The following is an 18,187-nucleotide window of genomic DNA, read 5'->3' as shown; positions in this document are numbered from 1 at the left end:
CTTGTGCACCATTATTCAGTTTAAAGTCTTCCTTGCTTCGTTATGTGGTTAGCAAAAATACCAATCCCAGCCTGGTTCAAATGGAGAACCTCCCATTGATATAGATCCTATCTTCCCCAGTCCTGGTATCAGTGCCCCAGGAACAGGAACCCATTTCTCCCACATTGGGCTTTGAGCTTTGTGTTCATCCCTCTAATCTGATTTACCCAATACCAATTTGCATGTGTCTGAGGTAATAATGTAAAGAGTTGAGATTCTGCTTCTTAATTTGGTGTCTGTCATCCATGGATGGCATTATTGCTGCAGGTCCAGGAAGATGGAAGCATAGGCCAGTAAATTATGCTAGAAGTTTCTTAACAAAAACAGGGAAAAGATATGCCACGATAGAAAAAGAAGTCTTAGTGGCAAGACAGGTTTGTGGGAAGTTCTGAGTATTTTTGGGATGAGGGGCGGCGGCCAAGGTTTAATGTTATAACAGATCACACACCATTGTTTTTTCTTACTAGCACGAAGGAAATTTTGAAGCTGCCATCTGTAATTCAGCATTTCAGACCATGTTTGATGAGCTAGGATTCAACCATGGAGTACATGCAAGTGAAGTGTCAAATCACGGCAGATACTTTATCGAGAATGCTGTCTGAAGAGGCTGAAAAGCAAGATTTTTGAGTTTATAGTAGTAGAAGGATAGACGTCAGTAACAAACTTGCCAACATCAGAGGAAACAAATTGGAAGAGACTGGAGAAGCTCAAAACAGATGAAGAATATCTTCAGATTAGGAAATGCTGCCAGGCTGATAACCAGTATAAATCTGCAACAACCTTGTATTAAGATAATACTTGTGCAACAGAAAACATCTTTATGATTACAGATGATTTGTTTGTCTTTAATGAAAGATTGGTAGGACCTAAACTATCAGAACTGGTCTTCTCCATGTCAAAGGATTATTCAGTCAGTTCAAGAGTTCATATCCAATGTCAAATTTGTGCTATTAACATGAAGCATTTTGAAAGGTTAGGAATGAACTTGTTGAGTTTAAAGGGAAAATATTTACTATTTATAATATCGCAGCAGACATGAGAATAAAATCATTAAAACAGATCTGTTTCATTCATAGTATTCCTGGCATGGTTGTATCTTATCAACCACAATTTGGCAAATTCTCCAAATTGCTCTTTTGCAAAGAATATTGGTTTATTCATGTAATAATTAACCTTATAACAAATGAGATCTTCTTAAAAATAGATGGTGTTAATTTTGCTCTATTGAGTTATAGATCATCACCATTGCAAAAATAGATTATCTTCAGAATTGTGATGAATTGAAGGTCTGAACTCGATTTCCATTTATTGACTGATAAACTAGAACCTTTTTACCATGGAAAACTAAGATTAGAGCGAGCACTCCAAAGAGAAAAGGTAATTAGAAACTGCTATTGAGTGAGGCAGTTACCAGTTCTTTAGCCACAGGAAAGATTATGGATCCGAGACCGTCAAGAAGAAGGAACGTTTGAGGAAATGTAATAACTAAGATCATATTACGAGGAAGCATCACAAGGTATTATGAGAAACAGTCATCTGGTGGTATAGAACTTGAATACTTACTTTAAAAAAAATTGTTAAAGCCTTTCATCTTATGCCCAGCAGGACAATTCTCAAAAACATTAATTCAAGTGGCAAACCAGTGTTCATACGGTAGGACAGGGGAGTGCAGATTGGGAAGTTGAGGCAGTGCTATGTGGAAAGTATCAATCAGTGATGATTGACAGCTAACTGCCAGACTTTATTTAAATGTTAAACCAGACAAATTGACTCTTGATTACCCTTTTAAAATTAACCAATGCCAAAACAAGTGATTTACTGTTACCCATTTGGAGTTGAAATGGGTGCAGGCCTGTAAAGAATAGGGCCTTGTTTATTCACGTAGCTTCCGGTACACGCATGTATGCCACACTCCATGCCAAACTGATAATCCTTAATTGGCTGTTAATGTAATCCTTCTCATATTCAGGAGTATTTATGAAATGTTTATTCAGTGAATCTCATTTCACAATGGATCTTTGTGTTGAGTTTTGCAAGCACATGCTGATTAGGTCAGTCCTTTTCTTGTTGTGACCTGCTGAAAGGATCTGCCATTAATTACGATCCACTGGCCTTTGGGACATATGGCCTACGTACCATTGGCACTGAAAACTGTACTTCATTAGACAGTTGCATGATAGAACATCCTTTTGGCTTGATAGCAACATCCCTGACATACTTAACCACATGGTTTAAAATTTAAATCAAGTCTGGCAGTTAACTGTCAGTATTGTTATTTGTTACACTCTCCACGCCAAAGCCTCTTCCAGTCACCGTCTGCTTGCTAACTGTTCAGTCCCTTCCTGTCACGCAGTATGAACGTTGATTTTCACATTGTCCTGATGAGTGCAAGACGAATAGTTTCACTGAAATATTTTCTTTCAGCAATACATGAGAAATCAAAGAGCCTTATTATCCTTGAAAAGAAAACCAATGCAAACATGACATATGACTGTGACTTTGGAAAAACAGAGACCAATGAAAGCTCAACAATACCCAAAAAGAAAATGCATTCTGCACTTAATAAAAGAAACTGTGTACCAGACTACCAACCTTGGAAAACATTTGAACAAGACCAGGGAGAGTTGTAAAATTGTTTTGTAGACAAACCCTTGTAATGTTTAAGACTTCGGGAGAGAGAAATGTAAATAATGGGACTGAAGACTTGGGAGATTTGGAGTAATGGGTTAAGAGCATGAGGTTGAAGCTATCATTGTGTAAGGCCACACCTGTAGAGAGAGTCTGGAGAGAGTTATTATGGAGGTGACACTGAAATCTCGTGGAGAATTCTAGCTATGTAAATTGTCTGTTAATAAATGGTTTTTGTTGAAATGAACATTGGCTGCAGTGGAGTCTTTTGGAAGACAGTTGGGGCTATGATACCCAACAAGAAAGTAAAACACACAAGCAAGTCACTCATGAATGCACGAGAGAAACAGTGACAGATATGGCAAAAAAGTGTTAAAGCATGAACGAGAGTTCAAATTATAAGGGGGAAGCATATTACCTGCATTGATTAGAGTGTACTTAAGTAAATTTCTTAAAAAAGAGCACAAGACCTAGAATGCTTGTTTCCCCAACCACCATGTCATAGGAGTAAACTAGTATTTCTTTTCTGTAAAAGGCCGTTGCAGAAACTCTGAACATGCTGTTGACCTCGTGTAATGTGACTCACTTTGAAGCGCAGGTTAAATTTATTAGAACTGCCAAGTTGAGTGTATGAATGCTCGTGCTGTCATGCACATCAGCTGCAAAGGTTAGGAGCGGGCATGTATTTAATCCAATGAAGCATGCATGAGTCAACTAGGCAAAGTTCATTTGAACTAGAGAGGGGAAACATTTGGGATCAAACTATATTGAAGCAGATTGTGAATGGAGGAAGTTTGATAAAAAGGGACTAAAACTGTGCGCACAAGTCCAAATGAATGTGGACAGCATGAGCAAAAGCAGACTTGTATGCCACAACTGGCACCTTGAAAGTGAGTATGGAACAATGAACTGTGTTTGAGGGAGAACAGAAGGAGGTAAATGTAATGCAGCAACCTACCTCTCACTTTGTAGTGCATATGCCATATGAGAAAATATGTGGGCATTTGGGGATGCAAAGAGCATGTCAGTTCCAGACTCGTTCAGAAACAAAAATGGAAGTTGCTGGAAAAGCTCTGCAGGTCTGGCAGCATCTGAGAAGAGAAATCACAGTTAATGTTTTGGATCTGGTGACCCTTCCTCAGAATGTCCAAATGTTCAGAGGTTCAAACTTGTTTCCGATTGAGAGTTCATATTTGCAAACCATATAGGTCTGATATCACCTACAATGCCTATGGGATAGCAAACATAACAGTCCCATGTGCTAGTCAGAAAGAAACTATGTACCAAGAATAAACTGCACATTACATCACATGTCAAAACAATGGAGGGTGCGTACATAAGTCAGACAAAGCCAGAAGCAACACAATGACAAGAGTAAGCAGTGGAAGTGGAAGCACAAAATTACAAAGGATGCTGATAGATGAAGTGAATGGGCATAATTGTACCAAATGGAATTCAATGCAGGCAAATGTATATACCTCAAAAGAATAGAACTGTGTGCCTTGCATGTGATGAATTGCCAGAATCAGTGAGATCCAAAATGAGGTTGGGTTTGTAGATCATTGATGTTACGAATGGGTACAGAAAATAATTAGAAAACTTTCTGGAATGATGGCCATTTCTGGAGGAATAGATGACACATAGCTGGAATTCCTGCTTCAGTTATGCAAATCCCTGTTTGGTCCTTCTCTGGAATGCTTTGAGCAGTTATAGTATATCGCACCCTCTGAAGCATATGTTAGCTGGCATTGGAGAAAGATGAACATATTTACCAGAATGATATCTTCAATTCCAGGGTTAACTTCTGAGGAGGGACTGCACAAGCAAGAATTGTACTCCCTGGAAGTTCGATGTTTAAGGGCTGATATTATTAAACCTTTCAAGATAGTAAGGGGAGCAGATGGTGAGGGAGAAAGAAAGAAATTTCTGTTTGGGGAGTCGAATATGAGGCATTGTGTAAAGATTAGAACCAGACCTTTTGGTTGAAATTAGGAAGTACTTTTAAATGCAAAGGCTGTTTGAAGTTTGGAGCTCACTTTTGCAAATAGCAATTGATGCTGGATCAGTTAATCGAATTTAGCTATTGGGTCATTGAGGGATATGAACAGGGGCAGGTCTGCTGAGTTAGGTCACAGATCACTTGAGGGCAAATGGATCTACTTCTGTTTCTAATTTAGGTGTGTCACATGTATAGTATGCAAGCAGATTCGTGGGGAGATACAAACAGCAAAAAATAGAAACAGGACCAGGACGTTTAGCACTTTGAACCTCTTCCTGCATTTAATGTGATTGTGGCTGATCATCCAATTTAGTACCCTGTTCTTGCTTTCTTGTCATAACATTTCATTCCTTTAGCCCAAAGAACTATAACTAACTCCTTGAAAACATTCAATGTTTCAGCCTCAACTGCATCATATGGCAAAGAATTCCACAGGCTTGCTACTCTATGGGTGGAGAAATTTTTCCTCTGCTCAGTCCTAAATGATCTATCTTATATCTGTAATCTGTGACTCCTGGTTCTGGACCCCCTGGTGATTGGGCACATAGTTCCTGCCTTTTCCCTGTCTGACCTGTTAGAATTTTATGGGTTTCTGAGATCCCTTTCATTTTCCAAACCTGCAGTGAACGTCGTCCTCACCAATTCGGTCTGTCATCATATGTTACTCCTGACATCCCAGGAATCAGTCCAAGTCACACTGAAGCATCCTTGCAACCCCCTCACTGCTCACTCTTCTAATCCAGCTTTGTGCAATCTGCAAACTTGGAGATATTATATTTAGTCCTGTCATCTAAATCATGAATGTATATTGTGAATAGCTGGGATCTAAGCACTTAGCCCTGCAGTGCACTACTAGTCACTGCCTGTCTTTTGGGAAAAAAAGTCCTGTTAATCCTACTGTTTGTTTCCTGTCTGCCAACCAGTTCTCTGTCCATGTCAGTAAACTACCATAAATTCCATATGCTTTAATTTTGCATACTAATCTCCTGTGTTGCACCTTATTGAAGGCCTTCTGAAAGTCCAAGTAAACTACTTCCTCTGGCTCCCCCTTATCAACTATGTTAGTTATATCCTTGAAAAATTCCATTATATTTGTAAGCATTTCATAAATCTAAGCTGACTTTGTCAGATCCTGGCATTATTTTCCAAGTATTCTGCTATTCAATCTTACATAACGGACTCTCACATTTTCTCCACTACCAACGACAGACTAACGTCTATAATTTGCTGCTTTCTGTCAAGTTTTTTAAATAGTGGGGTTACATCAGCGACTCCTCAATCCATAAGAAGTATTTCAGAGTCTGTAGAAGTTTTAAAGATGACCACCAACGTATCCACTGTATCTTATGTAGTTAAATTGTCTGGGATGTGGAATATTGGGCCCTGGAAATTTATTAGCCTTTAATCCCATCAGTTTCCCTAATATAATTTTCCTACTCACAATTTCCTTCAGTTCCACATGCATCACATATAGATAGGGTAATTAAGAAGGAGTTTAGCATGCTTGCCTTCATTACTCACTCCTTTGAGTATAAGAGTTGGGGCATTGAGGTTGTACGGGATGTTGATGAGGCGTCTTCTGGACTATGTTGTCCAGTTCTGGTTGCTTTCTTATAGGAATGGTGTTATTAAGCTGTAGAAGGTTCAGAAGAGATATATCAAGATGTTGCCGCGAATAGAAGGCTTGAGTTATAAGGCTGGGCTGGGACTTGTTTTCACTGGAGCATACGAAGTTGAGGGGTGTCCTTATAGAAGTTTATAAAATAGTGAAGGGTATAGATAAGGTGAATGGCAGGTGTCTTTTCCGTAAGGTGGAGGATTTCAAGACTAGGGGATGTCTTCTTAAGGTGAGAGGGGAAAGATTTAAAAAAGACATGAGGGACAATTTTTGTTTTTTACAGAGTGTTTTGTGTGTGGGATGAACTTCCAGAGGAAGTAGTGGATGCAGGTACAGTTACAGTGTTTAAAACACATTTAGATCAGTACATGAATAAGAAATGTTTGGAGGGATATGGGCCAAGAACATAATACAGGTTGCGTGTCTTTATACAACCCCCACTAGTGTTTTCTGCCTCTTGGTGTTTCTAAGCTGCCATTTTAGTTTAAACCATTCCCCACTGCATGAGCAAATACTGCTCCTACGATATTAGTTCTGGTCTTGTCCAGTTGCAACTTGTCCAGCTTGAACTGGTTCCACTTATGGAAAAGCTGGCCATAATGTCTAAGCAATCTGGAACCTTCCCACTTCACACCATTTCTTCAGCCACGTGTTCATTTGATATATCCTACTATTTCTACACTGATTAGCCCATGGCACTGGTAACAATCCTGAGATCATGACCTTTTTTGAGGCCCTTTGCTTTTATGACGCCGTCATTTTTTTTTTGTTGTTGATACTCATGATCACTCTCCCACTGAAGATTGTCTTGTAGCTGCTTCGGGATATCATTGATCCTAGCACCCAGGAGGCAACTTAGAATTCTGGAATCTCACTGCAGCTACTGAAAAGACATGATTGAATCCCTTATTATTTTCGTCTTCCCACACGTTATTCCTTCTCCTGTGCAGCAGAGTCAGCAGTGGTTCAATTAGTTTGGCTGTTGCTGCTTTCCTGAGGTGTCATTCTCCTCAACAATATCCAAAATGGGATATGAGTTTTGCAGGGGATTCCTGCACTGCTTGCCTATTCTTATTTCTCTGCTTGGTGGTCATCCATTCTCTCCGTGACTGTTGAGTCTTATCCTGCAGAATGGCCACCTCTTTTTTTCATGCTGCCAATGATATTCTTAGCCTTGTGGATGTGCCAAGTCTCCATGGCAGCTGCTACAGCTCTGAAATTCGGGCTTCCAGATCCTGCAGCTGGAGACACTTCTTGCACATTTCTGGTTCCAGGCATTGTAAATCTGCCTGACTTCAACATATTGAGCGGCAGGAGTCCAGCATGATCTTGAGCTCTCCTTCCATAAGCTGAAATAATGATGAGTCGTGCTGATGCCTGACCTTGAATAGTGGCACGTACTTCACTGTGATTCACATCACGCTGTCTCCCCACTCGCCTAAACCTCTACACAATCATTTGCAGAAGTGATCGTTGATTAATGTTCAATTTTGGGTTTTGTCAATAGTCCAGTAAAGTGGAGGCCAAACACAGAAAATGCTGGAAACATTGCATGTCAGATACAGCACCTGTGGAGAGAAGTGACATGTTGTTTCAAGTGTGACCCTATTATCAGACAGAGGCCATCAGTATTTTACTCCGAGACCTTGGCTAAAATCAACAAAATCACCTTGCATGAAGAATTGTACCTGGAATTAATTGGCTTCTATGCCTCAACTAATGAGTGGAGAGATCTACTGAACTATGGAGAAAAATCTATTTGTTCCTTCACTTAAAAACTTCACAGTGGAAAATGAACTTCTTTTCAAGCTATCCCATGATAGACGAAGTGCGTAGACTTGGAGAACTTTGAAGGAATAGTTTAGACCTGTTAACGGATGGACTGGTAATCCAGAGACCCAGTTTTGAATACCACCACAACAGGCAGTGGAAAATTGAATTCAGAAAACAGAAACTTGAATTAAAAGTCTAATGATGGCCATGAAATCATTGTCAATTTTTGTAGAGGCTCATCTGGTTCACTGATGTCCTTTTAGGCAAGTAAATCCGCTATCCCCGTCTGGTCTGACGTAAATGTGACTCTGAACTCTCACCAACATGCTTGACTCATAAGTGGTCTTGAAATGGCCTGAGCAAACCACTTAGCTTTATCTGACTGCTAAAAAGTCACAAAAAGTAATGGTTCAGATGTCATGGTGGTTCAGTGGCTGGCACTACTGCCTCAACGTCAGGGACCTGGGTTCAATTCCACCCTTAGGCAACCATCTATGTAGTGTTTTCACATTCTCCCCATGTCTGCATGGATTTCCCCTGGGTGCTGCGGTTTCCTCCTGCAGTCCAAAGATGTGCAAGTTAGGTGGATTAGCCATGGGAATTACAGAGTTACAGTGAAAAGGGTAGGGGGTGAGTTGGAGTGGATTGCTCTTTAGTGGGTCGGTGTGGACTCGATGGGTCGAATGGCCTGCTTCTACTCTGTAGGGATTCTATGGATATGGAAGTTAGAGAACTTGGAGAAATAATGACATCTTGAAAAGTGTCCACATTACAGAGGAGGAGGTGCTGGACATCTGAAAATGCATAAAGGTGGATTAATCATTGGGACCTGATCCCACAACTTTGTGAGAAGCTAGGGAATTGATTGCTGCGCCTCTGGCTTAGATATTTGTATCATAGATAGCCATGGGTGAGGTACGAGAAGACTGGAGGTTGGCTAATGTCATGCCATTATTTTAGAAAGGTGGTAAGGAAAAGCCAGGGAACAATAGACTGGTGAACCTTATGTCAGATGGAGGCGATCTTGATGGATAGGATGTACGTGTATTTCAAAAGGTAAGGACTTGGGATAGTCAACATAGCTTTGTGCATGGAAAATTGTGTCTCACCTAACTTGATTGACTTTTTTTGAAGAAGTGACCAAGAAGATTGATCAAGGCAGAGCGGTGGACATTGTCAGTACGGACTTTATTAAGGCGTTTGACAAGGTTCTGCATAGTAGACTGGTTATCAAGGTTAGATCACAAGGAATCCAGGGAGAGCTAGCTATTTGAATACAAAATTAGCGTCAAGGTAGGTGACAGTGGGTGGTGGTGGAGGGTTGTTTTTTGGACTGGAGGCCTGTGAACACTAGTGTGCTGCAAGAGTCGGTGCTGGTTCCACTGCTTTTTGTCATTTATCTAAATGATTTGAATGTGAATATAGGAGGCATAGTTTGCAGATGACACCAAAATTGATGGTGTATTGAACAGTGAAGAAGGTTATCTCAGAGTACAATGGGACTTTGATCAGATGGGCCAATGGGCCGAGGAGTGGCAGATAGAGTTTAATTTAGATAAATATGAGGTCTTGCATTTTGGTAAGGCAAATGGGGGCAGGAATTATTCAGTTCATGGTAGGGTCCTGGGGAGTGTTGCCAAACCAAGAAACCGAGGGGTACAGGTGCATAGTTCCTTGAAAGTGGAGTCACAGGCAGAAAAAGTAGTAAAGAAAGCGTTTGGTATTCTTGCCTTTATTGGTCAGTGCATTGAGTATAAGAGTTGGAACATCATGTTGCAGCTGTACAGGACATTGGTTAGGCCACTTTTGGAATACTGCGTTCAATTCTGGTTTCCCAGGTTTAGGAAGGATGTTGTGAAACTTCAAAGGGTTCAGAAAAGATTTACAAGCATGTTGCCAAGGTTAGAGCTATGGGGAGAGGTGAATAGGCTGAGGCTATTTTCCCTGGAGCATCAGAGGCTGAGGGGTGACCTTTATAGAGGTTTATAAAATCATGAGGGGCATGGATAGAGTGAATAGCCAAGGTCTTTTTCCCTGGGGCTGGGGAGTCTAAAACTAGAGGGCATAGGTTTAAAGTGAGAGGGGAAATATTTAAAAGGGGCTGTAAGGGTCAGCTTTTCGACGCAGAAGGAGCTGCATGTTTGGAATGAACTGCCAGAAGAAGTAGTGGAGGCTGGTATAATTGCAACATTTAAAAGGCATATGGATGGGTCCATTGGAAAGGAAGGGTTTAGAGGGATATGGGCTAAGTGCTGGTAAATGGCACTAGATTAATTTAGCATATCTAGTTTGCATGGATGAGTTGGACCAACAGTTGAGTTACTGTGCTGTACAATTCAATGACACTATGACTTACTCCTTCAAATTGAGCCCTTGCATTGTCCTTAAAATCTAATACTATTAGTAATAATTTCTCTGGAATCCTTCTCTGGACTTCTGTCTTCTTCCCCTTTATAAATAGTAAACCTGAAATAAAAATGTTTCAAATTTATAAGCAATAAGCCAAGTATAAATACTCACCTGACCTTGCCCTATCAGCTAATTCCTGTTGCCAGTGTCACTTTTTGATACACTTTCGAGATTGCTTCACTGCGATGCTGCTTCAGGATGTTTTTCCCCAAACTGCTTTAATATAGTGCTACCTGCAGAACACTCTCTTCCCAAACTGCTTCACCACAATACCAACTGTGGGATTCTCTTCCAAACTGCTTCACTATGATGCTGCTGCAGGATGCTTCCCAGCTATATGCACACAGTCAAATGGAGACTGATGAGTGTGAGGAAGTGAGATACAGTGTCCAATTAGAATGAGACATGGAAAGTAGTTACAGGGCTGCAGTGTTTGCTGAGAATCCAAGGACGAAACCAATGAAGCACAAAAAACAGGAGCATGCATTCAAACCAAGCTATGACTGAGCAGTGAGAGTGGCTGCGTTTGTGCTTCACGCTGCACAAAGATTGAGTCACAGTAAGCAATCTTGCATTTGATGTTTCTCGCATGCTTAGGATGACCCAAAGAGCCTCACAACCAGTGACTTACTTTTGAAGAATAGTCCATTGAGGATCACAGAAAGAGCTAATACAGTGCAAGACATGTAATCTGAGTGAACGATTTACAAGCAAGCCATGTTAAGAGAGAAGTGTATGTGTGTGAAGATAGACCAGATACCACAGATACCAGTAGAGTGGGAGAAACAATGTGCATACACATACTGCTATCACCAAACATTTCGTGAGCGACTACATGATTTGCAAAGACAGGATGAATCACAAGAGCCACAGAAGAGAGAAGAGGAGGGCGTATTTTGTGCTTTGTAATTTATTTGTGGTGCTCACTTGCTATTTTGTTGATTTTATATGGTTAGCATCCTCTATACTTCTGTGCTTTTGGTCAGTCTTGCTGAATAAGAGTGCTGTAGAAATGTAAACATTCGGACATCTCTGAAGTCAGGGTTTTGACAGGGTATCTGCAGTTGAGGATTTTCAGTTCGTGCATTGGAAATATTATTTGAGCGATTGATAAATTGAGTTGATTTTTTAATGCAGATCTTGTGATTTTCCCCTGTTGGATTTTCATCTGTGTTAGGCCGAAGTGTCTGTTTCCATGCTGTGTAACTCTGTATACTTTTTAGAGTTCTTAAGGAATCTAAACAAAATATAATTGGGAGATGTATTTATGCAGTGCAAATTTGTGGGATGTATTGTGCGGTAAAAATTTGGTTTAAGGAACAGCAAAAACAACCCATTGATGGATGGGAAGAAAATAAAAGATGTCAAAGTCACATTGTCGGATGACAGTCATGATCGATGCAACTAATGGTTTACCAAGAAAATTATATTCTTGTTATGGTACTTAGGGGTAAATTTAAGCTGATTTGAATATATATTGCAATGTGTGTCTGCGTGTATATATTTTTTCAGATTCTTTGAAGCAGGGCTTGGATCACGTGAAAGAAAGCTGTTACTTTTATTAATTGAACAATGGAGTATTCCACATATCTTGACTTTGTGTTGGTAAAGGCGGCACGGGTGCACATGGATGTAGAATTGTGGCTAATTTCAGTGTAATAAAAAGGGAACTGACAAAATAATAGACAAACAGTGGGAATTGTTTAAACAGGAGATGATGATTAAGGTACAGGGAAAAATACTCCTTACAAGAAACGAAGAGCTAATGCTAACATGGTGTAGCAAGCATTGGTTAGTTAGTAGTGACAGTGTTGTGCTCACTTTTGGAAAGTCTAAGAAGGATGTCTGGATGCACTGTATCATGTTCAGTTAATTCTTTAAATTTACAAAGATGATGTTTTGTTGAATTGAGAAACTCTCTATGAAGAGGCACTTATAGAATTGGTCTTTTTAATGATAATAGTGATAGTTAAAACAAATTTTGTGAACTTGTTTAGTGTCACAAAGGTTTTGCGGGGGAAACCACTTTCCACTAATCAATGAAGTGGTAATCCAAATCCTATAAGGAAAGGTTAAGGGAATTATTTCAAGTACAACTGCTTAGTGCGTGGAATCTACTGGAAGCAGCGATGAGTGAATTGTTAGTAACTTTCAGAAGTGAAATGGATAAGTTTGAATACGACTATGAAAAGGCCAGAAAAGTGAAACAAATTGACAATTTTATTTCAGATGCACGATGAGCTGGATGACCATCAGCACTGTAAATTTCAGGAATCTATTTATGCTTGCAATCTGGTTAGAGCATCTGTGCAGTTAAATAGCCGTGATTGTGTGGGATTCTATCACAAAATGGTGACAGAAGGAGACAGTGTCCTCATGTTCAATATTTCTGTCTCTTTTTGCCAATGTTAACCCTGAAAGAAATGGAGACAACTAGAAACTTTACTATGTTGTCACTCTCTGGCACCAAAATGGCGTTCTTTGGTTTTTTTCAGCCTAATCAAATGTCCTTGATACAAAGGCAACACTTTGCAGGTGCAGGAAGTCTGAACTTAAAGTAAAACTTTGGAAAAAATCTCAGCAGGTCTTAGAGCACTTTTGGAGAGAGAAGACAGTTAAAATTTCAAGTCCAATGTGACTGTTCTATGGAACTGATGTGGTTCTGATCATGTTTTGACATTTTGCATTTATTTGCAGGCTGCTATTAATGGAATAATTCCACAAGAGAATGGCATTTTACAGACGTAAGTAACCTTTACATGTTTTTTGTATATTTAAAATTCTTGTACAGATTTTTCAGATATTGAAGTATAAAAGTTTGAAAAGACTTTTGCTTGGTAAAATTGCATTTGCTAAGGTGAAGAGTCCTGGAGTTTTATATTTTCTAAATGGAGATGCTGTTTAGTATCAACTTAAATAATGTCTTTGACATTTTCTTTCATTGTCCTCTTGTAAATACTGATCTAGTAAGTATTTAAACATTAAAAAAACGCTGTCAAGATTTCGCAGCCAAGGCCCACGTCTGTTGAGAGAGAAACAGTTCAAGTTTCAGGTTAATGACCTTTCATCAGAACCTGGGATAAGCTAGAAATGTGCTGGGTTTTAACTAAGTGGAAGGGGAATGTGGATGAGGCTTTGATAGAGTGGAAGACAGGAGAAATTAAATGACAAAAGAGTTAATTGTGCAAGACCAAAGGGAGTGGTGTTGGGGCAAGAAAATATGCAACTAGAGAAGTTATAAATGACAGAATGACCAACAGTTGATGTCCAAAACCAAAAACCATAGAAAAGTTAAATGAAACCTCCAAACAGAGAGGAAACAAAATGTGGGAAGAGGCTATGGTCTGAAATTGTTGCATTGTATTGAGCCTAGTAAGCTGCACAATGCCTAATGGAAAGATGAGGTGCATTTTCTTGGGCATACATTGATATTTGCTGGGACTGTAAAAGAGGTCAAAGACAGAGATGTCATCATATGAGCAAGGTGGGTGATGGGAAGCTTGGGGATCACAATTCAAACTGAAAGGAAGTATTCCACAGACTGATCAGTTTGTCTGCATTTGAACTCTCCAGTGTAGAACAGGCTACTTTGTCAACAGTGGATACATATACTAAGCTGGAAGAAGTACTTAAATTGCATATTCTTTTGAAAGGTCTTGGCAGGTGAGAGAAGAGGTCAAAGAGTTGGAGTCATTGGAAGGGTGTTATGGAGACAATGGAGAATGCTGAAGGGGAGAGCAATGTACATTTGGTGCAACTCTCTCGAGGTAGCAGAAATAATAAGGAATAATCAGTTGAATACAAGGATGATACAGTACAAGCTGAGGACCAGATGAACCCAGTCTTGGTTTTGTAATGCAGATGAAGTGGTGAGAGCAAAATATTAGAATGGAATAGACATGTTCAAAGACCCTGTCATCCATGGTGAGGAGGATTCCTTGAATGAGGTGTTTTGGTCTTGGTAGAGAACAATTATGTATTTGTTTTTAGAATCTGAAAATCCAGGTATTTACTAAAATAGTGAAACCACAAAACTTACTGTTAAAATCAAAAGAATTTTACTACAGAAACATCAGTGAACACAAATACCAATTAATATACTTAATCTTGAAATAGTAAGTTTTATTAGAAGTCATAATATATTCAACTCATTTACACAAAACTTTAATTGCAAGTTTAAACCAAAAAAAGGCACACCCTTTAAGCTTTTCCCCTCAATAAGGTATGATGCTTAGAAAACTTGGAAGATTAACCAGCTGGTCCGAGTACTGCTTTAAACCTTTGTTTAGAGCTTACAATTTCTCAAGCTTTCTGATTACTTCTGGAAAGGTACTCTTTTTATGTCTCATCCAACTGTCTTGTGGTTGTATTTTCCCAATTTGTCATAGATGTTTTGAATGCAGAACTAACCTTTACACACTTGGTGCTTTTGCTCTTTCTCAGCTTGTGTATCCCAGAAGTTCAACTCCTTGTTAGGAATCCTTCAGTTAACAAGAGGTTAAATTCTTTCAGCCAACATGTACAATTTCAACTGAAGTTACAGAGTCGTACAGCGTAGAAATGGGCCCTTCAACCCATTATGTCTATGTCTATGTCGATGTTGAACAATAAACACCAACTTCTACTAATCCCATGTAATTGCACTTGGTCCATAGTCTAATATGTCCTAGCATTTTGAGTGCTCATCCAGATGCTTCTTAAATCTTGTGGGAGTATCTGCTTCCACCATCCTCTGAGGCAGCATGTTCATATGGGTGAAAACACTTTTCTTCAGATCCTCTCTTAAACCACTTTTTCCTCACTTGAAACTTATAGTCTCTGGTCATAGACACATCTGCCATCGGGAAAGATTCTCATGATCTACCCTATCTATGCCTCTCATAATTTTGTATACCTCAATCAGACCGCTCCTCTTGGGAATTTAAACCCAGCCTATCCAGTCTCTTCACATCCCAGACAACATCCGGGTGAATCTCCTCTGCACCATCTCCAGTGCAGTCTCTTTATGGGGAGGTGATGGCTGAGTGGTGTTATTGCTGGCCTGTTAATCCAGAAATCCAGGAATGTTCTGGGGACCTGGGATCACAACCAGCCATGGCAGATGGTGGAGTTTGAATTCAGAAGATAGGAATCTGGAATTAAGATTCTGATGATGACCATGAATCCATTGTCGATTTTGGGAAAGCCCATTTGGTTCACTAATGTCCTCGGAGAAGGAAATCTGCCATCCTTAGCTGGTCTGGCCTACATGTGACTCGAGATCCATGCAATGTGGTTGACTTTTAACTGCCCTCTGGACAATAAATGCTGGCTTAGCCCGTGTTGCCCTTATCCCGTGAATGAATTAAAAAAATATATTCCTGCCCATAATGTTGATACCGGAACTGTGTACAGTATTCCATCTGTGGCTTAACCTATAAAGTTGCAAAAAGACTTTCTTGCTCCTATATTCTATGCTCTGGCTACTGAAGGCAAGCATCTTGTATGCCTTTTTCACCACCCTGCCTATCTGTGCTGACACCTTCAAAGATCTATGGATTTATACACCAAGGTCTCTTTGTTCCTAGGGACCTACCATTTATTGTTTATATTCTTCCCTTATTAGACCTCCCAAAATACATCACCTCATACTTATCAGAATTAAACTCCACCTGCTATTGCTCTGCACAACATAGCAGCTGATCAATAACATCTCCAATTTTCATGCCATCTGCAAACTTGCTAATTGTACTTGCTACTTTCCCATCCAAGCGATTAATGTACGAAGCAAACAGCAAGGGTCACAGCACACGAAATCTGTAGTACACCGCTGGTCACAGGCTTCCAATCACATGGGGAAAGATTCTCATCATCTATCCTATCTGTGCCTCTCATAATTTTGTATACCTCAAGCAGATCACCCTTTTGCTCCACAGAAAACAAACCCAGCCTATTAGTCTCTCCACATAACTGAGACTTTCCACATTTTACTCCACCATTACCTTTTCCCTTCTATTTGTCAGCAGATTTTGGATCCAGTTTATCAACTTGCCTTGGACCCCATCGGGTCTTATCTTTTGAACCAGCATTCCATAGGGGACCTTGTCAAAGGCCATACTGAAGTCCATGTAAACTGCATCAATTTCACTACCTTCATCAATATATTTAGTCCCCTTTCAAAAAAAATTCGGATGGAATCTCCCTCTAACAAATCTGTGTTGACTATCCCTGATCAATCCCTGCCTTTCTAAGGAACAAAAACAAAGTTGCTGGAAAAGCTCAGCAGGTCTGGCAGCATCTATGAAGGGAAAATCAGAGTTAACATTTCGGGTCCGGTGACCCTTCCTCAGAACTGCCTTTCTAAATATTGATTAACCCTGTCCTTCAGAATTTTTTCCAATAATATTTTCCAGTATCACTGACATCAGACTAACTGGCCTGTAATTATCTGGCCTATCCCTGCTGCCCTTCTTGAACAAATGAACCATAACAGCTTATCCTCCAGGCATCTGGCATTTCACCTGTGGCCAGTGAAGTGTTAAATATTCCTGCCAGGCCCACAGTGATCTCCCCGTTACCTCGCATAGCAATCTGGGATACATCTCATTAGGCCCTCAAGATTTGTACACCTTTATGCTCAGTAAAACGTCTAATATCACCTTCTTATTAATCTTAACATGTTCTAGAACCCACCATCCCAACTGAAATCTCCAGCTACAATGCCTTTTTCTTCTGTGAATACAGATGAGAAATATTTAAGAAATATTTAATGAGTCCAGTGGCTCCACACACAGATTGCTGCTTTGGTCTCTCGTAGATCCCATTCTTTCCCTAGTCATCCTCCTACTGTTAACATATTTATAAAATGCCTTGGAGTTTTCCTTAATCCGATCTGTAAAAGATATTTCATGGCCCCTCTTTGTCCTTATAATTTCTTTCTTAAGCAGCCCTCTGCACACGCTATACTCCTGAATGGCCGCCTCTGTTTTTAATGCTCTCGACCTAACATTGCTCCTGTTTGTTTTCTTTATCAAACTCTCGGTATTCCTTGACATCCAGGGTTCCTTGAACTTGCTGCCCTGGCCCTTCACTCTTAGAAGAACACACTAGCGCTGAACTCTCCTTATACTACTTTTAAAAGACTCCCAGTTTCCAAATGTAGACTTACCTGCAAGTAGACATTCACACTATGTTTGCGAAAAACTGTCTAAAGATATTGAAATTGGCCTTCTCCCAGTTTAAACACTTAACTTCTGCACTATCCTATCCCTTTCCATAATAATTTTGAAACTTAGAATTATGGTCATTATCCTCAAAATGCTCACCCACTGATGCCTCAACCACTTAACTGGATTCATTCCATAGGATTAGATCTAGCACTGCCCCTTTCCTGGAAGACTACTTATGTATTGGCATAAGTCAGAATTTTTTCTCTTCTGAGCTGGCTTTATCTAAATCCTTGCAGGCTTGAATCCAGAATCACGCTCCTAAAAATATGTTTGATTTTTTCTCTATATTATTTATCTTCCAGGAAATCTGGTCAAGTGATCATGTATTGTAATCCCAATGCATTACCAGAAATTGTAGCCCAGAGAAACCGAGTTCTTAAAGGGATCATCACCCCAACACAAGATATTAGTTTTTTTTTGTCGCAAAAGCATTTGGACCATCACAGACAGAAAGGAAGACCTAACCTGAAGCACTGACATAAATGTTTCATCATCAGAAAATTGTAACAACCA

The 18,187-nt window shown here is 39.8% G+C and overlaps 1 protein-coding gene across 1 annotated transcript in view; it reads left to right on the top strand.

Annotated features, from left to right (window-relative positions):
- LOC109914996 (FAS-associated factor 1-like) overlaps positions 1-18,187 on the top strand; it is a 106,586-nt gene that overhangs the window by 10,289 nt on the left and 78,110 nt on the right. Inside the window, exon 3 of the mRNA XM_048602093.1 lies at positions 13,164-13,210. Within this exon, the coding sequence (XP_048458050.1) occupies positions 13,164-13,210 (47 nt within the window). The remainder of the gene's footprint in view (positions 1-13,163; positions 13,211-18,187) is intronic.

Source organism: Rhincodon typus, chromosome 10 (assembly GCF_021869965.1).
Source record: "Rhincodon typus isolate 14 chromosome 10, sRhiTyp1.1, whole genome shotgun sequence".
Classification (NCBI taxonomy): Eukaryota; Metazoa; Chordata; class Chondrichthyes; order Orectolobiformes; family Rhincodontidae; genus Rhincodon; species Rhincodon typus.
Note: the sequence above shows the minus strand (reverse complement) of the source record. Positions and strands in the feature narration are given on the sequence as shown.